The sequence below is a fragment of the Echiichthys vipera genome (genome assembly GCF_963691815.1).
Source record: "Echiichthys vipera genome assembly, chromosome: 6".
Classification (NCBI taxonomy): Eukaryota; Metazoa; Chordata; class Actinopteri; order Perciformes; family Trachinidae; genus Echiichthys; species Echiichthys vipera.
Genome location: NC_139831.1, coordinates 16,515,708 through 16,529,707, shown reverse-complemented (window position 1 = coordinate 16,529,707; position 14,000 = coordinate 16,515,708). Strand labels below are relative to the sequence as shown.

The 14,000-nt window shown below is 40.9% G+C and overlaps 4 protein-coding genes across 5 annotated transcripts in view; all 4 read left to right on the top strand.

The window, feature by feature from the left end:
• Window positions 1-14,000, top strand: part of LOC310948250 (protocadherin alpha-C2-like) — a gene marked incomplete at its 5' end in the record, with an annotated part of 169,067 nt that overhangs the window by 45,398 nt on the left and 109,669 nt on the right. The window lies entirely within an intron of this gene.
• Window positions 814-3,186, top strand: LOC310948266 (protocadherin alpha-8-like; the record flags this gene model as incomplete). The annotated part of the gene is made up of 1 exon (XM_083915330.1): window positions 814-3,186. The coding sequence occupies one exon, from the start codon at window positions 814-816 to the stop codon at window positions 3,184-3,186; it is 2,373 nt and encodes a 790-aa protein (XP_083771456.1).
• LOC310947898 (protocadherin alpha-3-like) lies at window positions 4,100-9,827 on the top strand (the record flags this gene model as incomplete). Its single annotated transcript, XM_083914870.1, has 2 exons — window positions 4,100-4,318; window positions 7,674-9,827. The coding sequence occupies 2 exons, from the start codon at window positions 4,100-4,102 to the stop codon at window positions 9,825-9,827; spliced, it is 2,373 nt and encodes a 790-aa protein (XP_083770996.1).
• LOC310947897 (protocadherin alpha-3-like) lies at window positions 10,792-13,218 on the top strand (the record flags this gene model as incomplete). The annotated part of the gene is made up of 1 exon (XM_083914869.1): window positions 10,792-13,218. One exon carries the CDS (start codon window positions 10,792-10,794, stop codon window positions 13,216-13,218), a length of 2,427 nt encoding a protein of 808 aa, XP_083770995.1.

Below are 14,000 nucleotides of genomic sequence, written 5' to 3'. Positions count from 1 at the left end.
GGGTATTTTTAAAAAGCTGATGGAAGTGACCATTGAATTAATGATGCTTGTGCGTAATCCGATACGGTGAATCTTGCCTCAAGGAAACAAGAGCTGGCTGATTTCAGATACATGAACAGCACTCGTACACTCACTATATTCATAGACAACACAAGAGAACATAAAAGCCCCCCATAGACAAACAGTATGGCATAGGGTGAACGTGTCGCAAATACAGTACAAAAGTAGTTGCACAGAACTTAAACTAGTTGCGATCTCTGTCCATGGTGCTGAGATCCTCTCACTGATTTTATTTCAGTGATTTAATTCATCCCACTTGATTTTTGTCATACATTTTCTCACGTGTTATGAAGATTCATTCTTTAATTTTGAGAAGCTTTGCTCTGTAATTAAAGTCTGTTTTGTGTTGACAATGAGCAGCCAAAATGTTTCATTTACCTGACGATGGCGGTACATTTTGGAGATCTAAAAAGAAAGCACAACAAAACAATGTACCATTCTGTTTAAGGCGTTACTGCTTTTGAATGTCTGCAATGAGAATTTACATCGAAAGGTGTCAGTGTTACCGAAAAACGAAGCATTACACGAGCTTGTCGTCTTGACAGTCTGGTTCCACCTCTTTATCGTTCTACACTCGACATTGTCGCAGCCGTGTTTTATCCTGCTCCTGCTTTTGGGAACAATCCATCGGCCGTCATGTCTGTCGTTTTAGGGAGGGGATAAATATTTTTATGTCAGAGGGACCATTTGGATTTTGCAATTATAACGAAGTGATTGTTTTTGTGAGGAAGTACTGATGATTTCGGGTTAACCATGGAACAAAGAAGGTCTGAGACACGAAGGGCGCGTGGATGTTTGCTCGGTTGCGTGGTTGCTGTGCTTTTGTGGAGCGCTGTTTCGGCACAATCAAGATACTCGGTCTCCGAAGAAGTTAACGAAGGAACTGTGGTTGGAAATATAGCAAAAGATTTGGGATTGGATAAAAGCACGCTGAAAGGAAGGAAGTATCGGATTGTTTCTAGTGCTGCGGATCCCCTTTTCCATGTCAATCAGAATGATGGTGTACTGTATGTGAGCCGGAAAATTGACAGAGAAGAGGTGTGCGCGCAGAGAAGTACGTGTTTAATAAATCTGAAAACTGTGCTAGAAAACCCGCTAGAGGTGCATTATGTTGAAGTGGAGGTGGTGGATATAAATGATCATTCTCCGAGTTTCCCCGAGAAAGAGAAGACGTTGGAGATGTCCGAGTCTGTGTTGCCTGGAGTACGTATTCCGTTACAACACGCACATGATCCAGACGGTGGCCCTTTCTCTGTGCAGCAGTATAAACTCAGCCCCAACGATCACTTCCGTTTGGAAGTTAAAGATAAAGGAGAAGACGGTAAAATACCAATATTGGTTGTTCAAAAACCTTTAGACAGAGAAACTGCAGGAAGCCACTCGTTAGTACTGACCGCACTGGATGGAGGGAAACCTCCGAGATCTGGTGAAATGAATATTCTAGTTAATGTTTTAGATGTTAATGATAACGCACCTGTTTTCTCTAAAGATGTTTATTCTGTGATGCTGGATGAAAATGCTCCAGTGGGAACAACAGTCATACAAGTGAATGCAACGGATTTAGATGAAGGACCAAACGGAGATGTAGTTTATTCATTCAGCAGTATTGTGAATCGTAGATTACTGAATATTTTTGAAATTAATCCAACGACAGGGGAAATAATTGTGAAAGGTCTAATAAACTATGAACATAAAGACAAATATGAAATTGAAATCCAAGCATCAGATAAAGGTCTCGCTCCCCTGGCTACACAAAAAAGCGTCATTATCAAGATAGTTGACGTTAATGATAATGCACCTGAGATTGAAGTTACCTCATTTTCAAACTCAATCCCTGAAGATTCAAGACCTGGAACTACAGTTGCCCTTATCAGTGTCAATGACTTGGACTCTGGACTCAATGGAAAAGTGATTTGCTCCTTAAGTGGGGATGTACCATTTTCATTATCACCATCTTTGAGGGACAGAATGTATTCTTTAGTGACCAAATCCCCTCTAGACAGAGAGAAACAGTCACTATATGACCTGACAATAACTGCAAAAGATGCTGGTCAACCTTCATTATCATCTGAAAAGACAATAAGCGTTGTGGTGTCAGATGTGAATGACAACAGTCCAGAGTTTTCACTGAGTCCATATACTTTCTATATCACAGAGGGGAATGATCCAGGAGCCTCTGTGTTTTCAGTTAAAGCTTTTGATCGTGATGAGAACGACAATGCACTTATATCCTATCATCTTCTCAGAGATGGAAGAGAAGAAAATAAACTGGCTTCATTTCTCAACATAAACTCTGAAACTGGAGATATTTTGGCGCTAAAAAGTTTTGACTTTGAAACACTGAAAACTTTCCAGTTCCAAGTTGTTGCCACAGATTCTGGAACTCCGTCACTAAGCAACAACGTCACAGTGAACGTGTTCATTCTGGATCAGAACGACAACGCTCCAGTCATCCTGTATCCAGTCAGCTCTAACGGTTCTGCTGAAGGTGTGGAGGAGGTTCCCCGCAATGTGAACGCAGGACACTTGGTGACTAAGGTCAGAGCCTATGACGCTGATATAGGATATAACGGCTGGTTACTGTTTTCACTGCAGGAAGTTACTGACCACAGTCTCTTTGGTTTGGACCGCTATACAGGACAGATCAGAACACTTCGCTCATTCACAGAGACAGACGAGGCTGAGCATAAACTGCTCATACTGGTGAAAGACAACGGGAACGTGTCACTGTCAGCAACAGCTACTGTCATTGTCAAAGTTGTGGAGCCCAAAGAAGCTTTTGCTGCTTCTGATGTCAAAAGTGCAACTAAAGTCGACGAGGAGGACAATGTGACTTTTTATCTGATGATAACTTTGGGATCAGTTTCTGTACTTTTTCTCATCAGCATCATCGTGCTGATTGCAATGCAGTGCTCCAAATCCACAGACTATACTTCTAAATATCTACAAGAGCCTAATTATGATGGGACACTGTGTCACAGCATCCAGTACAGATCTGGAGACAAACGGTACATGTTAGTTGGACCCAGAATGAGTATAGGATCTACTATAGTCCCGGGCAGCCATGCGAACACACTAGTGCTCCCTGACAGGAGACGACCATCTGGAGAGGTAAGGAATATTTAAAGAAGCATTTTTTTTGGTGTTGCTTTTCACGTAATTTGTAGCTGTTGAATATTATTAGTTAATGTTGTGACATGTCAGCTGACAATTCTATTTGTTTTTGACTGCACATATATGTGTCATACATGCTTTTGACACATATATAATTGGATCTATTGCTGCTTTTTCATTTTCTTCGGCAAACTTGATCCCTGTATAAATCCATATCAATGGTACATTATTTATGACTTCGAGATTGAAAACTATCATCAATTTTCTAAACAGGCGGTTGAGCTGGACAGCGGTTAGGTTAGTGGAAGTCGCTGTCCATGGTACTAAGCATGTTTGCTGTAGTTGTATCAAACCACAGTGACTTAATATAAGTGTTTTATGTAATGAAACTTTATCAAATGACGTAAACATATTTTAATGTGTTAAGTAGAATCGTATCAATGTCTTGAACAGTGTTGTTTTCTAATTATCAGAATAAGGATTTGAGTTATATTGCACAACTTTGTCGCTATTTTACATTCCTCACACTAGTTTTGGGTACTGTTTCAAAACATGTGAATGAATATGTAACATACATACACAATCTACAATTCAGTTTAAGGGCCACTGTTTTTGATAATCTGTAGTAAGAATTTAGATCGCATGGTGTCAGTGTAATAGGAAAAGTCAGCATTACGTGTACTTGTCGTCAATGCATTTTGGTTCAACCTCCTGATATCTTCCTCAGTCGGACGTTAACACGGTCATCTGTGTGCTTACAGCTCTCTTTGGAAATACTCTATTTACCGTCGTGTCTGTCTTTGTGAGAAAAGGATGAATATTTCCACACATGGAAGTATTGTGATCGATGGTTGCAGTGCAGTTTTGCCCTTGTGAATGATTTCTGATTATATCGGGCTTAAGCATGGAACAAAGAAGATACGATATGCGAAGGGGGCGAGGATATGTGTTCGGCTGTGTGGTTGCTGTGCTTTTGTGGAGCGTGGCTTCGGCGCAGTTAAGATACTCCATCTCCGAGGAAGTTAACGAGGGAACTGTGGTTGGAAATATAGCAAAAGACCTGGGTTTGGACAAAAGCACACTGAAAGAAAGGAAGTATCGGATTGTTTCTAGTACCTCGGATCCCCTTTTCCACGTAAATCAGAATGATGGCGTACTGTATGTGAGCCGGAAGATTGACAGAGAAGACGTGTGCGCGCAGAGCAGTACGTGTTTGATAAATCTGAAAACTGTGCTAGAAAACCCACTGGAGGTCCACTACGTAGTAGTAGAAGTGCAGGATATAAATGACCATTTCCCCAGTTTCCCAGAAAAAGAGAAACGGTTGGAGATTTCGGAGTCTGTTCTGCCCGGAGCACGATTTCAGCTGAAAGCTTCACGGGATCGAGACAGCGGTCATTTCTCTGTGCAGCAGTATAAACTCAGCCCCAACGATCACTTTCGTTTGGAAGTTAGGGATAAAGGAGAAGATGGTAAAATACCAATATTGGTTTTGCAAAAATCTATGAATAGGGAAGCAGCGGGAAGTCACTCATTAGTACTGACGGCGCTGGATGGAGGAAAACCTCCGAAATCTGGCGACATGGTTATTCTGGTAAAAGTTTTGGATGTAAACGATAACACACCTGTTTTCTCTCAAGATATTTACTCAGTTACGCTCTCTGAAAATGCTCCTGTAGGCACCACTGTAATACGCGTGAATGCAACTGATTTGGATGAAGGTCAAAATGGTGAAGTATATTACTCATTTGGTAACAGCGTTAGTAATACATTATTTACAATTTTTGAAATTAATCAATCAACTGGCGAGATTATTGTTAAAGGTCTTTTAGACTATGAGCAAAAGGACAAGTACGAAATTGAAATACAGGCATCAGATAAAGGTCTCGCTCCGTTAACTACAGAGAAAAGCGTCATTATCCAGATAATTGACGTTAATGATAATGCACCTGAGATTGAAGTTACCTCATTTTCAAACTCAATCCCTGAAGATTCAAGACCGGGAACTACAGTTGCTCTCATCAGTGTCAATGACTTGGACTCTGGTCTCAATGGAAAAGTGATTTGCTCTATAGGTGAGGATTCTCCCTTTGCTTTATCACCATCTCTACAAGAAAAAATGTACGCTTTAGTGACCAAATCACCTCTAGACAGAGAGAAACAGTCACTATATGACCTGACAATAACTGCAAAAGATGCTGGTCAACCCCCATTATCATCTGAAAAGACAATTAGCGTTGTGGTGTCAGATGTGAATGACAACAGTCCAGAGTTTTCACTGAGTCCATATACTTTCTATGTCACAGAGGGGAACGATCCAGGAGCCTCTGTGTTTTCAGCTAAAGCTTTTGATCGTGATGAGAACGACAATGCACTTATATCCTATCATCTTCTCAGAGATGGAAGAGAAGAAAATAAACTGGCTTCATTTCTCAACATAAACTCTGAAACTGGAGATATTTTGGCGCTAAAAAGTTTTGACTTTGAAACACTGAAAACTTTCCAGTTCCAAGTTGTTGCCACAGATTCTGGAACTCCGTCACTAAGCAACAACGTCACAGTGAACGTGTTCATTCTGGATCAGAACGAGAACGCTCCAGTCATCCTGTATCCAGTCAGCTCTAACGGTTCTGCTGAAGGTGTGGAGGAGGTTCCCCGCAATGTGAACGCAGGACACTTGGTGACTAAAGTCAGAGCCTATGACGCTGATATAGGATATAACGGCTGGTTACTGTTTTCACTGCAGGAAGTTACTGACCACAGTCTCTTTGGTTTGGACCGCTATACAGGACAGATCAGAACACTTCGCTCATTCACAGAGACAGACGAGGCTGAGCACAAACTGCTCATACTGGTGAAAGACAACGGGAACGTCTCACTGTCAGCAACAGCTACTGTCATTGTCAAAGTTGTGGAGCCCAAAGAGGCTTTTGCTGCTTCTGATGTCAAAAGTGCAACTAAGGTCGACGAGGAGGACAATGTGACTTTTTATCTGATGATAACTTTGGGATCAGTTTCTGTACTTTTTCTCATCAGCATCATCGTGCTGATTGCAATGCAGTGCTCCAAATCCACAGACTATACTTCTAAATATCTACAAGAGCCTAATTATGATGGGACACTGTGTCACAGCATCCAGTACAGATCTGGAGACAAACGCTACATGTTAGTTGGACCCAGAATGAGTATAGGATCTACTATAGTCCCGGGCAGCCATGCGAACACACTAGTGCTCCCTGACAGGAGGAGACCATCTGGAGAGGTAAGGTATATTTAAATGCTTTTGATTTTTGTTTTACTACATAAACAAATCTTACAGATATTGAGCCCTATGTGTTACAGGGGAACCCAACATTTTTTATTATGGACAAATGGAGGACGTTTGATGACTACTTGCTCATTCTTGCTACAGCCATGCTGTGTGGTATGCTGACGTGGCTGTGTTGTGGTTTTGCAAAGTTTAACGTTGAATCTCTTGTCTGTTTTTTGGTTTTATATCAGGTGTGATCATTTGTCGTTCTAACGACACATTTATTTATAAGTTGTTGCCCTCAGCAAAGTTTACTGTGCACGATTGTATCATACATGTTTTATATAAATTAAATTCTGTAACCAACTGTGGCCAGGGGCAACTGCACTGGAAGCGCTGTCCATGGTGCTGGAAGTGTTTGGTCTAAATGTCACACATTTGTTCATAAAATATAACGTCAAGCAACAAAATAACATGAGCAGTGATTTAATTAATACAATTTAATCATAGAAATTCAAATAACATTCGCAAATATTCTGCACAATCATCCAAACGTTTTTAATGCGTTTTTTCTAACATTATTTGAAGACGGTTGTGAGTTCACTTGTTTACCGAGAGTGATTTCGCCTCCTTATCTCTATCGGATTAATCAGCCACGTTTATTCAGGAATTCGTGGTATATACGAAGCAATTTACTATTCATCTAATGTGCAACAAACGCTAATACTTTTCTGCAGTGAGACGTCTGGTCGCATGGTGTCAGTGAAATGTAAAAAGTCAGCAGTACACGAGCGTGTCGTCACTGTATTTTGGTCGCACCTCTCAACATCCTCTCTTCGATATTAGCACAGCCTTTTCTGGACGCATTGCTGCCCTTCTGAATATCCCGCTTGCCTCTCAGACTATGTAGGAAGATAGTGATTATATACAAACAGACAAGCGCTGGATTCTGGTTTTGCAACGTAGTAATTCTTCTTGTGATGGATTACTGTTGATCCCGGGTTTAACCATGGAACAAAGAAGATACGAGCGACGAATTGCGAGAGGACATTTTTTCAGTTGCGTGGTTGTTGTGCTTCTGTGGAGCGTGGCTTCGGCGCAAATAAGATATTCCATCTCTGAGGAAGTAAAAGAAGGAACTGTGGTTGGAAATATAGCTAAAGATCTGGGATTGGATAAAAGCACGCTGAAAGGAAGGAAGTATCGGATTGTTTCTAGTGCTGCGGAACCTCTTTTCCGTGTCAATCAGAATGATGGTGTACTGTATGTGAGCCGGAAGATTGACAGAGAAGAGGTGTGCGCGCAGAGCAGTGCGTGTTTGATAAATCTGAAAACTGTGCTAGAAAACCCGCTGGAGGTGCATTATGTGGAAGTGGAAGTTATGGACATTAATGATCATTCTCCCAGTTTTCCGGAAAAGGAAAAACGGTTCGAGATTTCAGAGTCCGTGCTGCCCGGAGCACGATTTCAGCTGAAAGCCTCACGGGATCGAGACAGCGGTCCTTTCTCTGTGCAGCAGTATAAACTCAGTCCCAACGATCACTTCCGTTTGGAAGTTAAAGATAAAGGAGAAGATGGGAAAATACCAATATTGGTTGTTCAAAAACCTTTAGACAGAGAAACTGAAGGAAGCCACTCATTAGTACTGACCGCACTGGACGGAGGGAAACCTCCAAAATCTGGCGAAATGAATATTCTAGTCAATGTTTTAGATGTTAATGATAATGTGCCTGTTTTCTCTAAAGATGTTTATTCTGTTACGCTCTCTGAAAATGCTCTTTTAGGCACAACGGTCATACAAGTGAATGCAACTGATTTAGATGAAGGACCAAACGGAGATGTTATTTACTCATTTAGCAACAGTATGAATCAAAATATCTTAAACATATTTGATGTCAATGCATTAACAGGTGAGATAACAGTAAAGGGTTTTATAGATTATGAGGAAAAAGATAAATACGAAATTGAAATTGAAGCATCAGATAAAGGTCTCGCTCCTCTCACCACAGACAAAAGCGTCATTATCAAGATAGTTGACGTTAATGATAATGCACCTGAGATTGAAGTTACCTCATTTTCAAACTCAATCCCGGAAGATTCAAGACCGGGAACTACAGTTGCTCTCATCAGTGTGAATGACTTGGACTCTGGTCTCAATGGAAAAGTGATTTGCTCAATAAGTGAGGATGTTCCGTTCACTTTATCCCCATCATTAAAAGACAGAATGTATTCATTAGTGACCAAATCCCCTCTAGACAGAGAGAAACAGTCACTATATGACCTGACAATAACTGCAAAAGATGCTGGTCAACCTTCATTATCATCTGAAAAGACAATTAGTGTTGTGGTGTCAGATGTGAATGACAACAGTCCAGAGTTTTCACTGAGTCCATATACTTTCTATGTCACAGAGGGGAACGACCCAGGAGCCTCTGTGTTTTCAGTTAAAGCTTTTGATCGTGATGAGAACGACAATGCACTTATATCCTATCATCTTCTCAGAGATGGAAGAGAAGAAAATAAACTGGCTTCATTTCTCAACATAAACTCTGAAACTGGAGATATTTTGGCGCTAAAAAGTTTTGACTTTGAAACACTGAAAACTTTCCAGTTCCAAGTTGTTGCCACAGATTCTGGAACTCCGTCACTAAGCAACAACGTCACAGTGAACGTGTTCATTCTGGATCAGAACGACAACGCTCCAGTCATCCTGTATCCAGTCAGCTCTAACGGTTCTGCTGAAGGTGTGGAGGAGGTTCCCCGCAATGTGAACGCAGGACACTTGGTGACTAAAGTCAGAGCCTATGACGCTGATATAGGATATAACGGCTGGTTACTGTTTTCACTGCAGGAAGTTACTGACCACAGTCTCTTTGGTTTGGACCGCTATACAGGACAGATCAGAACACTTCGCTCATTCACAGAGACAGACGAGGCTGAGCATAAACTGCTCATACTGGTGAAAGACAACGGGAACGTGTCACTGTCAGCAACAGCTACTGTCATTGTCAAAGTTGTGGAGCCCAAAGAGGCTTTTGCTGCTTCTGATGTCAAAAGTGCAACTAAAGTTGACGAGGAGGACAATGTGACTTTTTATCTGATGATAACTTTGGGATCAGTTTCTGTACTTTTTCTCATCAGCATCATCGTGCTGATTGCAATGCAGTGCTCCAAATCCACAGACTATACTTCTAAATATCTACAAGAGCCTAATTATGATGGGACACTGTGTCACAGTATCCAGTACAGATCTGGAGACAAACGGTACATGTTAGTTGGACCCAGAATGAGTATAGGATCTACTATAGTCCCGGGCAGCCATGCGAACACACTAGTGCTCCCTGACAGGAGGAGACCAGCTGGAGAGGTAAGGCATATTGAAATGCTTTTGATTTTTGTTTGACTACATAAACAAATCTTACAGATATTGAGCCCTATGTGTTACAGGGGAACCCAACATTTTTTATTATGGACAAACGGAGGACGTTTGATGACTACTTGCTCATTCTTGCTACCACAGCCATGCTGTGTGGTATGCTGACGTGGCTGTGTTGTGGTTTTGCAAAGTTTAACGTTGAATCTCTTGTCTGTTTTTTGGTTTTATATCAGGTGTGATCATTTGTCGTTCTAACGACACATTTATTTATAAGTTGTTGCCCTCAGCAAAGTTTACTGTGCACGATTGTATCATACATGTTTTATATAAATTAAATTCTGTAACCAACTGTGGCCAGGGGCAACTGCACTGGAAGCGCTGTCCATGGTGCTGGAAGTGTTTGGTCTAAATGTCACACATTTGTTCATAAAATATAACGTCAAGCCACAAAATAACATGAGCAGTGATTTAATTAATACAATTTAATCATAGAAATTCAAACAACATTCGCAAATATTCTGCACAATCATCCAAACGTATTTAATGCGTTTTTTCTAACATTATTTGAAGACGGTTGTGAGTTCACTTGTTTACCGAGATTGATTTCGCCTCCTTGTCTCTATCGGATTAATCAGCCACGTTTATTCAGGAATTCGTGGTATATACGAAGCAATTTACTATTCATCTAATGTGCAACAAACGCTACCACTTTTCTGCAGTGAGACGTCTGATCGCATGGTGTCAGTGAAATGTAAAAAGTCAGCAGTACACGAGCGTGTCGTCCCTGTATTTTGGTCGCACCTCTCAACATTTTCTCTTCGATATTAGCACAGCCTTTTCTGGACGCATTGCTGCCCTTCTGAATATCCCGCTTGCCTCTCAGACTATGTAGGAAGATATTGATTATATACAAACAGAGAAGCGCTGGATTCTGGTTTTACAACGTAGTAATTCTTCTTGTGATGGATTACTGTTGATCCCGGGTTTAACCATGGAACAAAGAAGATACGAGCGACGAATTGCGAGAGGACATTTTTTCAGTTGCGTGGTTGTTGTGCTTCTGTGGAGCGTGGCTTCGGCGCAAATAAGATATTCCATCTCTGAGGAAGTAAAAGAAGGAACTGTGGTTGGAAATATAGCTAAAGATCTGGGATTGGATAAAAGCACGCTGAAAGGAAGGAAGTATCGGATTGTTTCTAGTGCTGCGGAACCTCTTTTCCGTGTCAATCAGAATGATGGTGTACTGTATGTGAGCCGGAAGATTGACAGAGAAGAGGTGTGCGCGCAGAGCAGTGCGTGTTTGATAAATCTGAAAACTGTGCTAGAAAACCCGCTGGAGGTGCATTATGTGGAAGTGGAAGTTATGGACATTAATGATCATTCTCCCAGTTTTCCGGAAAATGAAAAGCTGTTAGAGATTTTTGAGTCTGTGTTGCCCGGAGCACGATTTCAGCTCAAAGCCTCACGGGATCGAGACAGCGGTCCTTTCTCTGTGCAGCAGTATAAACTCAGCCCCAACGATCACTTCCGTTTGGAAGTTAAAGATAAAGGAGAAGACGGTAAAATACCAATATTGGTTGTTCAAAAACCTTTAGACAGAGAAACTGCAGGAAGCCACTCGTTAGTTCTGACCGCACTGGATGGAGGGAAACCTCCGAAATCTGGTGAAATGAATATTCGAGTTAATGTTTTAGATGTTAATGATAACGCACCTGTTTTCTCTAAAGATGTTTATTCTGTGATGCTGGATGAAAATGCTTCAGTGGGAACAACAGTCATACAAGTGAATGCAACTGATTTAGATGAAGGACCGAACGGAGATGTTATTTACTCATTTAGCAACAGTATGAATCAAAATATCTTAAACATATTTGACGTCAATGCTTTAACAGGTGAGATAACAGTAAAAGGTTTTATAGATTATGAGGAAAAAGATAAATATGAAATTGAAATAGAGGCATCAGATAAAGGTCTCGCTCCTCTCACCACAGACAAAAGCGTCATTATCAAGATAGTTGACGTTAATGATAATGCACCTGAGATTGAAGTTACCTCATTTTCAAACTCAATCCCTGAAGATTCAAGACCTGGAACTACAGTTGCTCTCATCAGTGTGAATGACTTGGACTCGGGACTCAATGGAAAAGTGATTTGCTCAATAAGTGAGGACGTTCCGTTCACTTTATCCCCATCATTAAAAGACAGAATGTATTCATTAGTGACCAAATCAACTCTAGACAGAGAGAAACAGTCACTATATGACCTGACAATAACTGCAAAAGATGCTGGTCAACCTTCATTATCATCAGAAAAGACAATTAGCGTTGTGGTGTCAGATGTGAATGACAACAGTCCAGAGTTTTCACTGAGTCCATATACTTTCTATGTCACAGAGGGGAACGATCCAGGAGCCTCTGTGTTTTCAGTTAAAGCTTTTGATCGTGATGAGAACGACAATGCACTTATATCCTATCATCTTCTCAGAGATGGAAGAGAAGAAAATAAACTGGCTTCATTTCTCAACATAAACTCTGAAACTGGAGATATTTCAGCACTAAAAAGTTTTGACTTTGAAACACTGAAAACTTTCCAGTTCCAAGTTGTTGCCACAGATTCTGGAACTCCGTCACTAAGCAACAACGTCACAGTGAACGTGTTCATTCTGGATCAGAACGACAACGCTCCAGTCATCCTGTATCCAGTCAGCTCTAACGGTTCTGCTGAAGGTGTGGAGGAGGTTCCCCGCAATGTGAACGCAGGACACTTGGTGACTAAAGTCAGAGCCTATGACGCTGATATAGGATATAACGGCTGGTTACTGTTTTCACTGCAGGAAGTTACTGACCACAGTCTCTTTGGTTTGGACCGCTATACAGGACAGATCAGAACACTTCGCTCATTCACAGAGACAGACGAGGCTGAGCATAAACTGCTCATACTGGTGAAAGACAACGGGAACGTGTCACTGTCAGCAACAGCTACTGTCATTGTCAAAGTTGTGGAGCCCAAAGAGGCTTTTGCTGCTTCTGATGTCAAAAGTGCAACTAAAGTTGACGAGGAGGACAATGTGACTTTTTATCTGATGATAACTTTGGGATCAGTTTCTGTACTTTTTCTCATCAGCATCATCGTGCTGATTGCAATGCAGTGCTCCAAATCCACAGACTATACTTCTAAATATCTACAAGAGCCTAATTATGATGGGACACTGTGTCACAGCATCCAGTACAGATCTGGAGACAAACGGTACATGTTAGTTGGACCCAGAATGAGTATAGGATCTACTATAGTCCCGGGCAGCCATGCGAACACACTAGTGCTCCCTGACAGGAGGAGACCATCTGGAGAGGTAAGCACATATTTTGTGAAAACCTTGGCTTATTTCCACTGGCAATGTAATCATTTGTTTGTTCATTGATTATTTCTGGATGCATGTACTGGCATCATGATATAGTTTTGTGAAGTAGGACACTTGACTGGTAACTTTGGTCTTCAGCTGCAATTTGACGTATTATAGACCTGTCTTTTTAAGCATAGGTGTAACAGCTATAACCCAATTTGTTAATGGTATGCTTACTCGTCGGTATGTCACTTTGTTTTTCTAGTTTTCACTATATTGTTGAATAACACATACCAGTATTTCAACATTCCTGTTTTTATCAAAAACAGTTTGCACAGTGGCGATCATTCTGATATTTTACATAATGTGATTTGAGTTTTCCAGGATTCTTTATATAATAGAAACTCACGCATGTGACTGGCCCGAATTATAACTAGTCTTCATTCACTGTCCATGTTGCTGGAATGTATTTCTCTGGTGCTCCGATACATCCTAATGCATTGTAAGAAATGTCAAATTACTAATGTGTTTAATGCAGGTACTCCATGCTGTTTTTGTCCATGAATATTCAACGAATGCAATTCAAGCTTATCTTATGGAAAAATAAACCATTTTGTGAGGATTTAATGTCCCCTTCTCCTTTGAAAATAATAGGCCTATTCGTTTTTGTGTTTGCTCGTTAAATCCTCCGAAAAAGGCAGCCCCTCACCTGGTGTACTATAACCAACAAAACCCCCACACAGGGAAATAGTAAATGAATTAAAAATATTGCCATTATACTATTAAAAAAAAATACCTGTGTAAACGTTGATTTCCATGCAGTGAGCAAAGGGGACGCATGGTGTCAGTGTGTTAGGAAA